Below are 18829 nucleotides of genomic sequence, written 5' to 3'. Positions count from 1 at the left end.
CCCTATCACTGCTTTTTCACACGCATTTGTTTGTTTCGTGTTTCATGGTTTCTGCAGGAGCCTTCACTTCATTGTTTTCTTTGTGTTTGGAGACTAGTCCAGGGTCATGGCCTCCATTTGACAAAGAAGGATGTTGAGTCCCAGAAATGTTTACTGGCTTGCCATGTCACTGCTTCCTTACTGCGTTGACACCATCATTGGAAAGCATGCAGGCGATAGGTTTTGAGGAAATAAGGAGAACTCTTTTATAGTATGTAGGCTTACTGCTTGTTAGGTCTTGATGTTTCAGCAACGTGAAGCTATAACCTAACACTTCGCAAGAGCAGCGTCCCTCTGTTGTTTCAAGCAGGATCTGGCTGGGTCACTAAGGACTGATTTACAGGGGAGCCTCTGGATGGTCCCCCTTCCATGGTCATTGCTCCAGAATAGGAATAAAGTTTAGAAGTCCAGAGGCAGTGCAGTTTGAAGTTGTGCTGCAGGGTGAAGTTATACACTTCAGAGTTTACAATACAACACTTGAGCAAAATCACCATTAAAAAGGTTGCACTGGCTAGGTGTTGTGACTCATGCCTTTAATCCATCCCAGCATTCAGGAGGTAGAGGTAGGAAAACCCCCCATGAGTTCAAAGCCACCTTGACAATACAGTGAATTCCAGGTCAGTCTGGGCTAGATAGAGCAAGATCCCACTTTGAACTCCCCCCACACACACACAAAAAAAAGTTCACATTGACACAGCCTGTGGTTTGTTTGCCAGATAGTAGACTACAGCCTCTTTTTTTTAATTATTTTCAAGCAGAAAGAGATAGAATGGGCATACCAGGACCTCTAGCTGCTGAAAACAAACTCCAGATGGATGCACCATTTTGTGTATCTGTTTTCACGTCAGTACTGGGGAATTGAACCCAGGTCATTAGGCTTTGCAGGGAAGTGCTTTAACCACTGGGTTAGCTCTCTAGCCCTAGAGCCTTTTTAAAAAATTCATAATTTCATTCATCTACATTCAAAAACAAGAAAATACTGGAGAGATAGAGGTTGGAAGATCACTGTGAATTCAAAGACAGGCTGAGACTACATATTGAATTCCAGGTCAGCCTGGGCTACAGCGAAACCCTACTTTGAAAAACCCAAAACAAAATAAGAAAGCAAAAAATAAGATGAAGGAAGAAAGATGTAAAATAAAGAAAGTTATTCCCTGGAACTATGTAGAAATAATTTGCCTCTGGTTAGTTTTTTTTTTGTATAAGGAAGAAAAATGCAACTCCTTTATCCAGTTCTAGTTGAAGAAGAAAAAAAATAAGACACAGTTTTCCAATTCTGCAAAGTAGAAGAAATTAGACTCAGGTGGTAACTGAGCTTCCCATTTGCTTATTGTGCAAAGTTCTCTTTCATTCCCCACCCCCCACCCAGTGGAGAATGCGTGGCCATTGTGACTTATCTGGGGCCGGTTTCTTTTACACTCTTGGGCTATATAAAGTGGAACGAGGAGTGAGGCTGGAGATTTGGCGCGTACCTGCGAGGCAGCATCTACAGTCCAGAGAGGATGAAAAAGTTGGGAACATGAGCCACAGCCTGTGACACTGACGTCCCCAGTGGTATGAGTCCCCACCGGACATCACGGCTGATCTCCCTTGGACATTTCTCCCAACCCTGTGTGTGATACTCTTGAATTTAATGTTTCCCTCATATTTCTCACCTAGAATGATCGAGGCCTGGGCCTGGGTGGAACGTGAGCATTTGGCCAGTTTGGTTTGGCCGCTTGGCAAAGATCAGGTTCTGAGGAGCCATGGTGGTGAGGGCCTTCGTCCTGCTCGTCATCTTTGCAGAGGCGTCAGCGAGATCATGCACTCCAAGTAAAGCAGGTACGCCTGGCGCCGCGCTGCTCTCCTAGAATGCAAAGTGCCCCGAATCTTCACTTTGCAATGAAAAAGTTCTGTGCTGGCTTTGTTATGAAAATGCAAAAATGTTACCTGGTAACAGACCCTCAGTGTCAACCACTTTCCTGATAGGTATAAAAAAACAACTTTTCTAAAATTAGAAATTACTCTTTCCTTCTCTTTCTTTATATATTGTATGTTCATGCTTTTTATCTTTTTGACTGTTAAATGTCTATCCTATGTCATAAAACAATGTCTCACAATATTGTGCATGAAGCAGATATTTAAAGTTTTAAGTTATATGCTCATTTTCAAAAATATATATCTATGAAATCACAGGCTGGGGTCCCCATCTGTGATTTCACATATACATACTTTGTTGTTTTATTTACTTATTTATTTGAGAGAGAGAGAGAAAACGGGTGTACCAGGGCCTCTAGCCAGTGCAAGCAAACTCCAGACACACGTGCCACCTTGTGCATCTAGTTTATGGGGGTCTTGGGGAATCAAACATGGACCTTTGGGCTTTATGGGCAAGTGCCTTAACCACTGAGCCATCTCTTCAGCCCCACACATACTTTAAACTAAAGTGAACATTTTAAAAATGATCTGAATTAAATAAATATTATTAAATAGTACAGTTATTAAATTGATGTAGCATAAGTGATAAAAGAACCCCAGTGGTTGGAATATGAGGAAACTCATGGCAGCTGGAGACGGATAACATGAACATGTTTTTGACCAACCGCCCTGCGTGTACTTGTGTGGCCGGAATCCATGGCTCCTCAAATACGCTGCCAAGCTCGTGTTTCTGACTCATTCCTTGTGGATGTTCTTCCAGATGTCATCCTTGTGTTTTGTTATCCCAAAACCATCATCACCAAAATCCCCGAGTGTCCCTATGGATGGGAAGTGCACCAGCTGGCCCTTGGGGGGCTGTGCTACAATGGGGTCCACGAAGGTGGCTACTACCAATTCGTCATTCCGGATTTATCACCTAAAAACAAGTCCTACTGTGGAACCCAGTCAGAGGTAAGTCTAAGCATCATGTTTCAGAGTTAAGAAAAGGCCCCGGGACCCAAGAACCAAGGTGTTTGTTGTCATTCTGAGAGGACTCGAAACACCAAGTTCTGAATTTGATGTTCAAATTTCCAAGGAGGCTGGGGTGACTACAAATCTTCTCTTCCCCCTAGTTTAGAGGACTGCTTTGATTCGACTCGTAGTCTCCTAATTTATTGCTGTGCCAGAGAGGCCACATTCTGCAAAGAGAACAAAGCACATTTCTGACCTTTCAAGTTCTGAGCTTGGCCTCACAACCACCATCCGCCCCGGCTTGGATCAGTAAATGGATGGACTAACCTCTTCCCAGGGTTGAAGTGACAGTCACAGGCATTTTCAAGCAGTGACCAGAGAATAACACAACCATGTGAAGTACCCGTGACAGGGAATCATGGGATCAAAGGGAACCATCCCCACCTTCCTCATAGTCACTAGTCCTCAGCCCCAGACCGGTAGGAGCATAGTCAGGAAGGAGGCTTCCCTCCCTCCGCTCTGTGTTGGCACATTCCCACTGCCTTAACTACTAGATGACTCTACAGCTATAAGCAAGGACCTTCTGACTCCTCTTCCTGAAGCTCCATAAAGATTCGGAGATGGAGGGGGGCACAGCCATGGGCAGACAGACAAAGCATTAATCTCAGAGTATATCTTGGTAAGGTGGTGTCAGGTTGATTTCTTCTCAAGTGTAGTTGATTTCTTCTCAAGTGATTTCTTCTCAAGGTCCCCTCCAGCCCTAACAGTCCATCATTTTTAAGTTCAACATCCCAGGGGGAAGAATTTCACAAACAGTTTATAGTTGGAAGATGCGCTTGTGATTCTAGAGGTGAGAGATGGGAAAAGGTATTTACTTAGGGTGCACAGTACAAGGAAAATGCATGAAATGTTGATGCTAGGAAATAGAGATAATCAAGCCAGTTCTTTGGTCAGAAGCCCAGTGGATATTTGGGTGTTTTTCTAAACACAGAATATCAACTTACATTAATTTAGACAATTTAATTGAAAGGACTCTAAAACCATTTGCAAAAATCATCATCTTTGCACAGAAAAAAAGAATGGGTTGAAGCTGGGCATGGCGGTGCATGCCTTTAATCCTAGGCAAAGGTGTGAGGATTGCTGTGTGTTCGAGGCCAGCCTGGGACTACAGAGTGAGTTTCAGGTCAGCCTGGGCTAGAATGAGAATATATATTTTTTAAATATTTTTTTTTTAATTTTTATTTATTTATTTGAGAGCGACAGACACAGAGAGAAAGACAGATAGAGGGAGAGAGAGAATGGGCGCGCCAGGGCTTCCAGCCTCTGCAAACGAACTCCAGACGCGTGTGCCCCCTTGTGCATCTGGCTAACGTGGGACCTGGGGAACCAAGCCTCGAACCGGGGTCTTTAGGCTTCACAGGCAAGCGCTTAACCGCTAAGCCATCTCTCCAGCCCAAGAATATATTTTTTAAAGTGTATGAACAGAGAGAGAACGAGTTCTGCTGTCCCTGGAAAATGTTCCTGTCTCCTCATTGGGCTTTCTCCTGACCCTGAGCCACTTTCATTCACTTTTCCCAGAATTCTCATTCTCCTCAGGGCACACAGGGGTCACTCTAACGGCCTTCTTCCCCTCTGCAGTACAAGCCCCCCATTTACCACTTCTACAGCCACATCGTCTCCAACGACAGCACAGTGGTTGTGAAGAACCAGCCCGTGAACTACTCCTTCTCCTGCACCTACCACTCCACCTACTTGGTGAACCAGGCTGCCTTTGACCAGAGGTTAGCTGCCCTGGGGACGGAGGGCTGGCCTCCTTACAGAAGTCCCAGTCCTTGTCAATCAGGCATGTTTCAGTCCTTATGCAAAATTCTCTCCCCTTTACAGAGTGGCCACTGTCCATGTGAAGAACGGGAGCATGGGCACATTTGAAAGCCAGTTGTCCCTCAACTTCTACACCGTAAGTCCCCGTTCCCTTGGCCATGTGGTGGCCTTCCTGGGACGCTCTGGGCAGAGCCCCGTTCTAGACTTTAAGTGGTGACATGAACTTTGGTTTGGCCTTAAGTCTGACAGCTAGGCGCAGCACGGGTCAGGTTCATGGGCTTGAATAGAAGCACTGAAAGATGATGTCACAAACATGTACAGCTAACTTTCCCATTTCGCAGATAGGAAAATTCAGGCAAGGTCACAAGACAAGCAAGTCGGACATCCAATGTCTGACTCAATCAAAATTACTTTCCCCTACAACCCAGTCCAGAGATTTACTTACTCATGGGGTTTAGTTCTTTTTAAAAACATTTGGAGGCTGGAGAGATGGCTTAGTGGTTCAGTGCTTGCCTGTGAAGCTGAAGGACCCCAGTTCAAGGCTCAATTTCCCAGGACCCACGTTAGCCAGATGCACAAGGGGGTGCATGCATCTGGAGTTCGTTGCAGTGGCTGGAAGCCCTGGCGTGTCCATTCTCTCTTTCTCTCTGCCTGTTTCTCTCTCTGTGTGTCACTTTCAAATAAATAAGAATAAACAAAAAAAAAAAAAAAAACTAAAAAAAAAGCATTTGGCCCAGACTATTGGTCTTCTAATTCTACTAGAAGAGAAGACCTAGGGCTGGCCACTGCCGCCTACTTCTTTCGTCTCTTAATCACTCAGTAAGTGGGTTTCCTCCTTGTCTAAATGGGCCTGTTGCCTATGTTTACATCACAGTTAAAGACATACTTTAGTCTTGTCTCAAAATAAAGTGCCCCAAAGAAACCAAATATGCAATGGCCATTAGCCCAGCCTCTCTCTTGTTAGAAAGGGCGCTTTGTTTTTTTTTGTTGTTTTTTTTTTTTTGTTTTTTTGTTTTTTAACTGCAGCTTCCAGTCAGAGCACGTGCACACAGAATGGTTACTGGCCCAGCTGGCTAAAGGAAGATGCAGGCAAAAATATAAACCTATGTGCCGAACATTAGAACTGGAAGGCATCCTTGGAGGGCAACACAGCCAACATTCATTTTATAAGGGAAAATACTAACCTTCCTGGAACTCCATTAACCTTGAACTTGCTTCACCTGTTGCCTAGAAGCCATTAACCCTGATGAAGTCAGCAATGAGCACCAGGTGGATCGTAAATAGCCGTGCCCATTTTATGGATGGGGGTGGGAAACTCAACAAAAGGACGGCCCAGGTGCCTTGGAAGAGCACCCACTCTAGAGCACACATCTCCCATCTGTGATTTCCGCAGTGAGGAGGGCATGAGCTCAAGCATCAGATATTTATTTATTATTTATTTGTTGGTTGTTTTTTTTTTTTGAAGTAGGGTCTTGCTCTAGCTCAGGCTGATCTGAAATTCACTGTGTAGTCTCAGGGTGGCCTCGAACTCCCAGTGATCCTCCTACCTCTGCCTCCTGAGTGCTGGGATTAAAGGTGTGCACCACCATGCCTGGCTCAAATTTTTATTTAGCTCAAAGAAGGCTCTCCAAATTATATAAATTCAACATTAAAGCCTAGATCTGTCCCTGGCCTCACACCGTTAATGACTGGCGCCGAGAAAAGGCATCTCATACAGCCACCTGACCTATCACCAGGGGTTAAATGTAGTGTGGGCCTCCAGGGTGACAAAACAGCTGTTCAAACATGTGCAAGCATCTCGGGGACATCCTGATGACAGGCTGTCTTTGCTGCTAAGTACATCAGTAAATAATTTTTTTCTAACCAAATAAAATTATAGGTCTGCTCCTACAAAGATTTTTCCAACCATTGGTAATAGGGAGATACCAAGATTAAAGGAAAAAAAAAAAAAAAACTTCTGCCATTAGCCATAGATATGAAACCTTAGAACTAGGGAGCTTATTATCCTCGAGTAAGTAAACAAGTAAGATATCCTTAGAATCACCCCGACCATCCTCTGGGCTGCAGAGACAGATGGACAAATTACTTTCTTGAACTGTTTATAAATGAGACCAAGGTCTACCCCTAAGCCTCTGCTCCCTCAGACCTCTCAGGGACTTTAGTAAAGAGGGGGCTCTGATGCCAGACACTTTAATTCAGATTAAGATTCCCCTGCGGGCTCCGCTTGCTATGGCTGAGCTGTGTGATTGGTATTTTTCCCACTTCTCTCTGTCTCTGCTTTGAGAGATCCTTGTGTGTTTCTAAAGCAACAAGTGCCCCCTGCATATATTTCCATCACATTACCAGAAACAGAGTTGTGCCCTACATAGCACAATGGAAGCGACACACTGCTAATTGCCCAGGATTCCAGAAGTCCAAAGCCTGGGCCCCTGAAGCCCTCCTTCTACTCAGCATGATTCCTCTCTCCTTCCTCCCTTGCCCCTCCCATTCACTTTGGCCAAGGACCCCTACTTAGTATTCTCAGAGAAAAGTTGCTTTGATTCCCTGCCTGAAACAAAGAAAGGCAGTTGGCTTATAGAAGCAGCCCAGCACTGTGCTTCAGAAAATGCCCCATGCCATGCCCAAAAGCCTGGTCCTACCACTGACTGGTTCTATAAACTTGGGAAAGTTAGTTAACCTTTTCATGCCTTCATCTCTGAATTTGTAAAATAAGAACAGTTATGTATCCCTTAGGTCTGTTGTGAAGATTCACTGAAATAATCTTTAACACAGGGCCTGGCATTAGGTAAGTTGCCCAGAAAACAGCTATTCTCATAGTTGCAGATCTTGGCCCGATTTAACATGGAAACACTGAGTTCTCAGGAACATTACCTTTAGAAGGTAAAGTGTCCCATGTCCATATGGCATTTGGCTAACCTTTATTCCATCCAAAAAGTACTGACCATTATTCTCAGAGAAATGGAAAAGCTCAGGACAGAACAAATGAAAGCAACAGAGGCTGAGATCACCTCATCCCAGGGCCAGTACCCAGAGAGGTGCCCAGCCTTGACCTTCCATCCAGAGTCCACAGCACTTCTGCACCATCACTGATGGGTGGCCTCTCTAGCTCTTCCAGTGACCCTGATGAGTTGGGCCTTCTCGCCTAAGAACAGCATGTGAAGTCTGACCTCTGAGCTCTGCCCATTTGTCCTAGTTGTGTTTTCTGAGAGAATTTCTTGTAATTATGATGACCGTGGTCCTTCACATGCCTCTCATCTTTCCCAGGCTAAGCGTCTCATTATATCGATTGTACTGCCCTAGTCACTCTTCTCTGAGTATGAGTCATTTGGTTAATGGCCTTGGATAAAGTGGAACCCAGAATTGAAATGTTCTATACTAGTCCTTATTGGGTCAATGTGGGGCATAGTGAGTAGAAGGTGATCTTCTGGGTTCTGGAAGACTCTTGGAACATGTCCTAGGGTATCCACCTTGAAGCGGTCTTCTTTCCCAGTGAGCCTGTGAGCCAAACTACCTACTGGATTGTCCACATGAACTGTTGCTCAACCCAGTATACCTATTCCTAACTTCTCCAACTAGTTCATCCTCTTTATCAAGTGAAGGGGCTTGATAGCATGATTTTTTTTTTGAGGTGTTCATCTAGTCTGTAGGGTAGATGAGTAGTTTATGTCATATGCCTGTTTCTAAGAATGCCAAAATAAACTTTCCTTACATATAATAGCTTTCCAGGGTGAAGAGATCTGAAAATGGGTTTCTAATTTTATTTATTTTATCTTATTTTTAATTAATTAATTAATTAATTTTTGTTTTTTTGAGATAGGGTCTCACTCTAGCCCAGGCTGACCTGGAATTCACTATGAAGTCTCAGGGTGGCCTTGAACTCATGGCGATCCTCCTGCATCTGCCTCCCAAGTGCTGGGATTAAAGGCATGCACCACCACACCCAGCTAATTATTTATATTGAGAGAGAGAATGGGCAGGGCTATCAGCCACTGTAAACGAACCCCAGATGCATGTGACCCCTTGTGTGCATGTGCAACATTGCACGCTTGTGTCACTGTGTGTCTGGCTACATGGGACCTGGAGATAGGAACATGAGTTCTTAGGCTTCACAGGCAAGCACCTTAACCACTAACCCATCTCTCCAGCCCAGGTCTCTAATTTTAATATGAAGAAGAAAATAGATGCTGGGCCTGGTGGCACATTTGTGTAATCCTAGTTCTTGCTCTTAGGTGGCAAAGGCATAAATCATCTGAGTTTGAGGCCAACTTAGCCTACATAGCAAGTTCCAGGCTAGCCAGAGCTTCATAGTGAACAAGGAAAGTATTAAAGCCATGGCAAGTATGACTGTAGATATCAAGTAAGAAAGTGAAAACACCCACCATTAAAACTCTTCAGTCTCTGACCTGGGGGACAGCTCAACTGGTAACGAGCTTGCTTCACAAACTTGAAGATCTGGGTTCAAATTCCAGTACCCATGTAAATGTCAGCTGTGGTGGCACACTCCTGTACTCCCAGCTCTGGGGAAGCAAAAACAGGTAGATCCCTGGGACTCTGGCCAGCCAGCCTAGCCTAATTGTTGAGCTTCAAGCCAATGAGAGAGCCTGTCTCAAAAACAGGTGGATGGCATATCAGAGATTACACCCCACATTGTCCTCTGGCCTCTACACACATGCATGTGCATCCCCCCCACACACATGCACCCACACACATACATACTACATACACTTAAGCATGTACACACACACACACACACACACACACACAAAACCCTAAAACCTTCCTTTTCTATTTCAGAAATTAATAGTGCAGGTTCTGCTCTTTGCTTTGCTGCAGAATCAGGCAACAGTTTTACAAGCAGGGACATCACTACAATATCCTCGCACCCCCCTGGCTGATTCCAAGGAGGAAGATTTGGTAGAAGTGCTTCTGACTAGGTTGGGGAATTTGAAGCAGTTTCTAGTTTGGTTCCCATGTTCAGAAATGGTCTCTTAAAAGAGGAAACATTTTACAGGGGACATTCAAAACCAATGGAAATGTGCCATTCCAATCTGCATGGTAAATGAGCCCATCATTTATAACTAAGCACATCATTATGTAGTTGCTGTCACCACTAAGCTGGTACAGGGGCCTGAATGACCCGCTGGCAGCAATGGCTTCTGGGTGAGTGTCAGAGCCCTGGCAGCACTGGAGTTCCTAGAAGATGAGAGAGGCTGGGTCTTCATAGCAAAGTCTGCGTGTGTGTGTGTGTGTGTGTGCGCGCGCGCGCACGCGTGTGGTGTTCAGAGGTGATGCATTTTCACGGAAACTCCTTGTGAAAGTCCAAGTCCTACCCAGGGCAGTGGTACAAACCTCCAAACTCAGAACTGCAATTCTTACAATAGCATGCTGGTTTAAGTTTTATGTTTCCATTCCATAATGTCACAGGGACTATTTCCATTTTCCAAGTGGATAAACTGAGTCCGCGAAGTCTGAGTTCCTTCTAGTGTGTCCCAAGGTAGTCATGGGAGGCAGGGTTTGTGCGAGATTCTTGCTCTTCCCTCCAATGATTTTTGTCTCTGGTGGCTGAATCCCGAAAGAAGTTTAAGGTTGTCATCAGGGACGAAGGGAGAAATGCATTTCCTTTGGGTAAGTCAACTAGAAACACTGCTGTGATTTCCAGCAACTCCCTGTGAATTACCTGCAGAGGAGGGCAGGTGTAGACCGCACAGCTGGGCCAGTAATGGGAACCTGCCATCCCTGTGTTCAGACATGGTGCTGATTTCCTGCTGTATTCATGTTTGAAGGCTCTGTCTCCTTGATCCACCCCCAGCCCCTCTATTCTTACTTTTTGACCCCTTCTCTAGTCTCCAACCCTGCCCACCCTCACTGGCACGAACCACAGCCACACTGGCATCCTAGATGGCATGTCAGCCACACTCGTGCCCCAGGGCCCATGCCCTAGTGGAAGCCTTCTCTCCTAGACAGCTACGTGGCTTTCCTCCTCGTGTTACATCCTCAACGAGGTCTCCCATGGCTGTGTTCAAAATGCTAATCATACTGGGAACCAAATCATAAGCTTTCAGACCCAGGCTGACATCTGCTTAGACAAAAAGTACAGATGTGCCGGGTCAGAGTGGAGCTGTGTGCATTTGGTCCCTCTGGTCCTTAAGTGGTTTTGTAAAACTCAGCGTCTCAACATCCCTGAATTCCTTTTTCTTAATTTTTTTTTTTAGATTTTTTATTTATTTATTTGAGAGCGACAGACACAGAGAGAAAGACAGACAGAGGGAGAGAGAGAGAATGGGCGCGCCAGGGCTTCCAGCCTCTGCAAACGAACTCCAGACGTGTGCGCCCCCTTGTGCATCTGGCTAACGTGGGACCTGGAGAACCGAGCCTCGAACCGGGGTCCTTAGGCTTCACAGGCAAGCGCTTAACCGCTAAGCCATCTCTCCAGCCCGAATTCCTTTTTCTTATCTGTCAACTTTTCTTGGCATAGACGAGGCATACAGTGTGTGTCTTCCCATGACCCGCAAACCTCAAATACAGGATGTCCTCATCCCTTCTAAGGCCAGTATCCTCAGAGGTGTGGCTGCTCTGGGTCTAGACGTCTCTCTGTGTCTTTTTTTTTTTTTTTTTTTTTTTAGCTGATTCCCCACCATATCCCCTCCCAATTTATCTGCTCCTGCCAGAACAGCTGCTCTGTGTGAGAGGTCGTAATGCCCAGTGTTCATTTCCTTCCAAAGAATGCCAAGTTCTCCACCAAGAAGGAAGCTCCCTTTGTGTTGGAGACATCTGAAATTGGTTCAGATCTATTTGCAGGAGTAGAAGCCAAAGGGCTAAGCATTCGGTAAGTACATTTCCTCTGTGCTTATGTGTTTTTCAGTACAAAAAAAAAAAAAAAAAGCCGAGAGACTTAATCATTAGCTATTTCTTGGCATAAGATTTCATGGCTCAAAGTGATGTTCTGTTGTCTGGTCTGCAGGTTTAAGGTGGTCTTGAACAGCTGTTGGGCCACCCCCTCGGCTGACTTCATGTACCCCTTGCAGTGGCAGCTGATCAACAAGGGGTAGGTGCCGCTCTGGAGTCCGAACTGAGCAGTGGGCCTGGTATTTTCTGCTTTCCTTTGCTATGCTTTAGGGCAGCTTGGGAGGAAAAATTTTTGTTCACATTGTACCCACTGGGAGGAAATTCCAGTTTTCCTGAGTGCCCAGAGAGATCACAGTGGATACATTATCAGGGATTTCCCTGTGCACGCGGATGTGCCTGAAATGGCGCGCCTACCTCAGAGGATGACCCCACGTGGGGAAAGGAGACGCGTGCACCATGGTACGAAGACCTGCCAGCAGGCTGCTACCTTCCAAAGATAGCTGTCATTGAGAGGAAGGTGCCATGGCTGGTGCCAAGAAGCAGTGGTGCCAAGGCCTCTAGGCTTGCCCATTATGTCTTTCCCTCCCTCTACCACAAAGCTCCGCTTACATTATTTTCCACAGACTAACACCACACCTGGGGCACTTCGGCTGCAAAGAGCTATTTTAAGACCTCTCCGTCTTAAGTTCATGTGAGGATCTCAGGTTTATCAGCCAAACAATCCTGTAAGGTTCTCGTTTCATAAGTTGGAAGATTTTTCAGGCTGTCATCATTGCTGAGGCCACTGCAGAACAGAAACAGCGCTGACCCTTGTCCCAGATATATAAAAGAATAACACTGGCCACTTCTTTCACTGTGGCAAACTCTCAGAGGTGACTTTGCTTAGCTCCTGCCTCTGCTTCAGTAAACAGACATTTGCATACTTCCTTCTAGTCATTTTTCTCTACTTATATGAAAAAAAATACATTACATTTTTAAAAGGACAATTACATTATGCATAATTTAAGGGATGGAACATGAATTCAAATTTCCAATGGCAAAAACCTCATAGGACACAGAGAGATAGGCACTGAGTGTGACTTGAGCTTAGGTATCCATGGCAACATTGAAAAACTGATGCTCCCATCACTATGGTCCTTAGCCTCTGTTACTCTGAGTGTCTTCTATAGTTCAGTCCTGAAGAGAGATTTCAGTTCTTTAGGACAGAGGTGTTAGTTACTAGATATGTGGCTTCTCATAACTCCCTCCCTCCTTATTGTACCTTAGGACAGAGACAGTCATAACCAGCCCATAGCCCCTCACACTGTCCTTATACTTGTAAAGAGCAAGTGAGGCACTTATCCCATCAAAGTTCTTCAGAAGAGCAGAGGGCCACATCTGAACCTAGTGGAGTATTGCTGTGTGTAAACTTGCCTCAGGCTTCTCCTGTGACATTTTGCTCTCTCTTCCCTCCCCAATGTACATCAGCTGCCCCACTGATGAGACAGTCCTCGTGCATGAGAATGGGAAGGATCACAGGGCAACCTTCCAATTCAATGCCTTCCGGTTCCAGAACATCCCTAAACTCTCCAAGGTTTGGTTGCACTGCGAGACATTCATCTGTGACAGTGAGAAGCTCTCCTGCCCAGTGGTGAGCCATCTGTCTCCGGGAGGAGATTGTTTAAAGAGTCTGATAGTGGGAAATTCGGACTTGAATTGGGAGGTATGAGTGTGTGCAGTGGGATTCCTGAAAGAAAGGGCCTAGCTAGGTGCATGGGCAGGAGCCCGGGGCCTGTCCATCCTGCCTCCCAACCTACCCCACCAGACCCGACACCACTTGGCCTGGTCTCACCTTTCAGCAATGGCAATTAGTGCCAATGGCCCCTTTCAGAGATCAGGGTAAGGTAAAATGAAAACAGTGACTGAATGTCATGTAAATGCTTTGCAGAGCTAAGAGTATGCAAGAAATCCAAAGACTGGAAAAAAAATTCAAAAATGAGAGTGATTTTTGTTTATTTTTTTTGGAAGTGTATGTGTGTGCAGGTGTATGAAATGCAAGCATGTGTTCATATTCATGTAGACTTACGTGTGTGCGGGAGTGTGCAAATACGTGCACATGCAGCCCAGAGGCTGACTTCAGGGATCTTCCTCAATGGCTCTATTTAGTCCACCTCCAGTCCTCACCCTTGCTCCACTGAGCCATCTCCCCAGCCCCTGGGTTAGTCTTGATTGGACACTGTCCCGAAAATTGCTGTCAAAATTCCGGATCCAGTGTGACTGGGCGGTGAGGGGGAAGGCTGACGCCCTGTGCTGGTAAGCCATCCGATGGTTTGGAAGGTGCTGAGACTGAAGGGTGCTGACTTCCAAACTGTGGTCCTCTCTGGTCTACTTGGACTGGAGTTTTCAGAGGCTCCAGAGTGGCTGTCAGCCCTCACAGCTTACAGGAACCGGGGGACATGAGGTTACCATCTCTACTTGCATCAATTCATTTGGCCTCAAAACAGGCATAGATGAGCACAGAGAGGAAAGAAGAAAAAGAAAGGAGCCAGGCGGTACAGGGATGGGAGGAGAGAAATATGTTGCAGTTCATCAAAGGATGTGCATTGATGCTACATTTAAAGAAAAGAAAAGGGAGCCAAACACATTTTACAAGTGTTTGCTTCTCAAATCATTGTGATAAGAATAACTGTCGTGAAAGTCCTCCTCCGATCAAAAGGCACAGTGGCCCTTCCTCCCACCGCAATGACAATGAACTCTTCCAGCAAGACCTTTCCAGCCTGGGGGCGTCAATCAGCTCTAGGCTTGCCCGTATATGTACGTGCGGGTAACCGGGATGGGATGTCAGGGGACTTGGGACTCCATGCAATCTCATTTGTTCTCTTCTTTCCTCTGCTTTCACTTCTCATGCCACCTCCCTCTTCAGACCTGTGACAAACGGAAGCGCCTGCTGCGGGACCAGACAGGGGGCGTCCTTGTGGTGGAGCTGACTCTGCCGAGTAAGCCTGTTCCCCGGCCGTCAGGTGCCCTCCGGGCTGTGTGCACAGGCGCGGCGGCTTGAGCATTTTGATGGAACTGTCAAACCAGGCGTGCCTGCGCACACAGCCCTCAAGTACCCTCGCGTCCTCCAGCAGGGGTAGGGCAGCTCGTGTGGACACAAGGCGGCGAGGTTCGCTGACTACCCTGAGAAGTCTCACCTGGGCCCAAATCTCAAGTACTGGGCTTCCAAACTGAGTGTGCAGGGAGCAATGGGAGCAGAGAAGCATGTTTTAGGAACGTCCGGTACATCTCAGCCAGTCTACTAAGCACCCGCCTCCTGGCCTCCACTAGGCACTGAAGGTTTGGAAATGAAGGACTAGGACCTGTGGGGAATTGTCCTCAAGCACTTACCATCTAAACCGGGTGTGGTGGCGCACGCCTTTAATCCCAGCACTCGGGAGGCAGAGGTAGGAGGATCGCCATGAGTTCGAGGCCACCCTGAGACTACATAGTGAATTCCAGGTCAGCCTGAACTAGAGTGAGACCCTACCTCGAAAAACCAAAAAAAAAAAAAAAGAAAGAAAGAAAGAAAAAAAAGGAACTTACCACCTAACACAGACAGAGACACAGACATTAAGCAAAAGGGAGATGGTTGGTAAGGAGTGGGGATGAGCAGGGCGTCATAGGGGCGTATGACAACAACCCAGCACAGGGACAGAAGTCTTCTCTGTCAGAAAACTAAGATGACCCGAAGGATGGGTGACCAGGTCTGTGGGGAGCCTAGGAACTCCAGCCTCTGTATGTTGGGGTACAATTAGCAAACCACAGCCCAGACCAAGTCCCCAGGTGGCCTCCTGATTTTCTGTGGCCTGCAACTAACAAAGGCTTTGCACGTTTTTACGTGGTTCCAAAAACGAAAAGAGAACCTCATGGCACATAAGAATCAGATGAAATTCAAATTCTAATACCTATAAAGTTTTATTGGAACACAGAGACACTGTTCGTTTAGGTTGTATTGTCCACAGGGGTCTTCATGCTACAATGAGAATGTGGACTCGTGGCAACTGAGACAATATGGTGGCACACACCTGTAATCCCAGCACTCAGGTGGCTGAGGAAGAAAGAGAACACGTTTCTGGCCAGACTGGGCTATATAACACGGAATTGTGTCCAAAAAAGAAAAAAAAAGACTGTAGGGTCTCCTGAAAAGCTTAAAGTGTTTAATATCTAGTCTTTTCCAACAAGTTTACCAACTCTCACCTTCGAAAGCCAAGGAGAAAATGTGTGAGGAAGTCTTGGACACCTCAATAGAAACTTTGCCCCACAGGCGTCAGGTCATGGTGTGATCAGGGGTGGGATGCGGTCAGGTCTGCATCTCAGAGACACGCCTCTGAGACGGGTCCTTTCATCATTTTCTTAAACCTGCGTTCTGTCTTTGTTCACTCCAGGTAGGGGATTCTCCAGGTTCTACAGCTTTTCAGGTAAGGAAGAGGGGCTTCTGGAAATGTCAGTGGGGCGATGCTTTGGTAAAGTGAATATGTATGTTAAAGAAGCTTAGTAGCGGTCGCTGGAGAGGTGGCTCAGCGGGTAAAGTGCTTGCCCTGAAAGCATGACGACCTGAGTTCGGATCCCCAGCACCCACACAAAAGCCGAGCATGGCAGCATGTGCCTGTAATCCCAGCACTGGGGAGGCAGAGTCAGAAGGACCCTTGGGCTGGGGCAAGCTAGTCTAGCTGACATGGTGAGTTCTTCGTTCAGCAAGAGATCCTGCCTCCAATGTTAAGATGGAAAGTGTCTGAGGAAGACAGCCGACATCGATCTCTGGCTTGCATACGTACGCATACACATGCATGTGCCCACTCTCAAGCACATGCACACATACACACACACTTACTTTAGATGCAGCAAAACTTTTAATTGAAATGTACACTTTAAAACTCACCTGTGTGGGGCAGAGAGGGACAGAGGTAACGAGGCCTCTCTCCAACCGGCCCTTGAGCCTAGCGGGAAGAGCTGGGGTTCAAGTGCATACACCAGAATCAGACCTACAACAGTGTCTGGTCAGAGCCATCACCAGGTGGCTTCAGTGGGATTCCTGCATTTGGAGAACATGATTTTCAATGTCCTGTCCATCCATCCTAATTCGAGAGCCTGTTATGGCTTTGCTGCTATCCATTAATGGAGTGACCCTGAGGCCTCACCTCTCTCCACACCTCAGTTTCCTCTGCAAGGCTGGGCTAATAACTGCCCCGAATTGTCTGAATTACTTAACTATAAGCAAGTCCTCCAAACCATGAAGTGAGCAAGACAAGCAAGGTCCCTGCCCTTCCCAGTATGTGTGAAACATGGGGACAGAAGGGACAGAATTTGGAGAGCATCAACGGAAGCCCCTGGTGAAAAAATCGGCTCAGTTAAGACCCGAGATCTCACTGGAGAGATGAAAGTAATTATGAAAGGAAATGAGGGTAACACACTTCCACTGATTTACAAACTCACAGATGTAGACTTTGTTCTCAACTCTTAAATGCAATGCTAGCTTCTCATTTTAATTTTTTAATTATTCTTATTTATTTATTTGAGAGCGACAGACAGAGAGAGAAAGAGGCAGAGAGAAAGACAGACAGAGAGAGAGGAGAGAGAATGGGCACGCCAGGGCCTCCAGCCACTGCAAACAAACTCCAGACACGTGCACCCCCTTGTGCATCTGGCTAACGTGGGTCCTAGGGAATCGAGCCTCAAACTGGGGTCCTTAGGCTTCACAGGTAAGCATTTGCCTGCTAAGCCATCTCTCCAGCCCTGGTTTCTCATTTTAAAGGGAAGTTCTCCCTCCAAAGTGTTACAGTGAAATATGACATCGCTATCTGGCCCGAGTTCAGGTGCCTGTTTAACAAAGGTCCCCAATCTAGGTTTTTGTGTTTGGCTCTTTGTACTGGCGAAAGTGAGCTGTGGAACCCGCCAGAAATGATTGTGAATAAAATGTTGGGGGTTTACAACAGCCCTCTTAAGACCCTTGGGTGCATGCTCTTACTGAGTGAATTCTAAATGAGGTGTCCTTGACCTTGCACAACCCTTCTCAGTGCTGTTTCCCGCCTGTTCTATTTCACAGATGTTCTCTACCACCTCCTCGTGATGCTGGGGATCTGTGCTGTGCTATAGGAGCTAGCCAGACAGCTGCAGCAAGTCTCTGCAAGGTCCTCCTAATGATGACAACAAACTCTTGTTTCTTGTGCTACCAAAAAGGACAAACAAGACTCCATTGTAGGGGAGCAGAGGATAGCGCTTTGCCAAATATGTGTGAATTCAGTGATTGGTTTCATTTGGTGGCCCACTTCCTCTTGTTACTTCCTGGGGGTGGGGGGGGGGAAGCAGTAGATTCTGATAGTCCCTCCCTTGAAACTGGGGAGGAGTCTGAAAATTACTATCACTTTGAAACACACACACACGCATGCACACACACAGCTGAGCATTCTGAGGAGAACGTAAGCCACAACCACAAAAATCGATGCCCAATACAGACCACACAACCCACTTTGCTCAACAGGGACTCTTTCACCGAGACTGTGTAATTCTATCCAAGGACCAGAACTGAGCCCCCAGGCAGAGGCTTCCAATCTTCACACAACAATGTGGAACTCTAAGTGAAATGCTTTTTTTTCAAACCTTTCTAATAGACAGGGAATGGATTTTTGAGAGCCCCTAGTACTAATTTAATTTGCTTTTAGTAGAGGGTTGCTTAAATATGCATAAACATTAGGTAGGTATAAACTTCCTATTCTTGTATTCTTGTAACTGATATAAACTTCTAGAATCAAAACAATATTACAAAATAAATAGGAGGTAGGCTGCAGGAGGAATAAAACTCACATTCATTTACCACAATAATGTGGTGCTGTCTCAATGAAATGTCCTTGCAACATGACAATGAAAGGACCTCCTTAGTGCAGGTTCGCTGAGCTCTATGACACATCCTACCAGATACCTTGTGACACTCGATGATCTCACTGTCCCTTCTCATTGGCTCTTAGAAATTTTCATGTCTACAATGGCAATTCATTTCACCTTTATTAAAAACATTCAAGCCAGTCTGTCTCATTAATATGATCATGAGTTTGGAACAAAAAGATCTCAGAAAAGCTAGCCAATGAAGTCACATGATAAGATGCCCTTATATCTGGCCACCACAGTGCTCCAAGTATGCCAGTGTTGATGACTTACATTTGTCAACAAAACATAAACAGAATAAAACAACCCTAGTGGAAAACTGGTGAGTGTGATAGGATCTACCCATTAGTCATACACA

General features: G+C 46.0%; 1 protein-coding gene across 2 annotated transcripts; it reads left to right on the top strand.

Moving 5' to 3' along the window:
- Positions 1-1784: 1784 nt before the first annotated feature.
- Tectb (tectorin beta) lies at positions 1785-17685 on the top strand. Of its 2 annotated transcripts, XM_004659341.3 has the most exons (10): positions 1785-1860; positions 2717-2907; positions 4546-4688; positions 4792-4864; positions 11451-11554; positions 11690-11773; positions 13042-13204; positions 14477-14549; positions 15978-16010; positions 17636-17685. In XM_004659341.3, the coding sequence occupies exons 1-10, from the start codon at positions 1785-1787 to the stop codon at positions 17683-17685; spliced, it is 990 nt and encodes a 329-aa protein (XP_004659398.1). The 2 variants fall into 2 exon arrangements, with proteins under 2 accessions (XP_004659398.1, XP_044999672.1); XM_045143737.1 differs by lacking the exon at positions 15978-16010 and having other exon boundaries at positions 14477-14553; positions 17607-17685.
- Positions 17686-18829: the final 1144 nt, after the last annotated feature.

The sequence above is a fragment of the Jaculus jaculus genome, chromosome 1 (genome assembly GCF_020740685.1).
Source record: "Jaculus jaculus isolate mJacJac1 chromosome 1, mJacJac1.mat.Y.cur, whole genome shotgun sequence".
NCBI classification, from domain to species: domain Eukaryota; kingdom Metazoa; phylum Chordata; class Mammalia; order Rodentia; family Dipodidae; genus Jaculus; species Jaculus jaculus.
The sequence above is the reverse complement of the archived record's forward strand: the minus strand, read 5'-3'. Positions and strand labels throughout refer to the sequence as shown.

Bases quoted from the DNA above. Each gene is read 5' to 3' on its own strand.
- Tectb (XM_004659341.3), top strand. From the start codon at position 1,785: ATGGTGGTGAGGGCCTTCGTCCTGCTCGTCATCTTTGCAGAGGCGTCA. The intron at 4,865-11,450 runs GTAAGTCCCCGT...TTCCTTCCAAAG, and splicing joins TGTCCCTCAACTTCTACACC to AATGCCAAGTTCTCCACCAA. The intron at 11,774-13,041 runs GTAGGTGCCGCT...AATGTACATCAG, and splicing joins TGGCAGCTGATCAACAAGGG to CTGCCCCACTGATGAGACAG.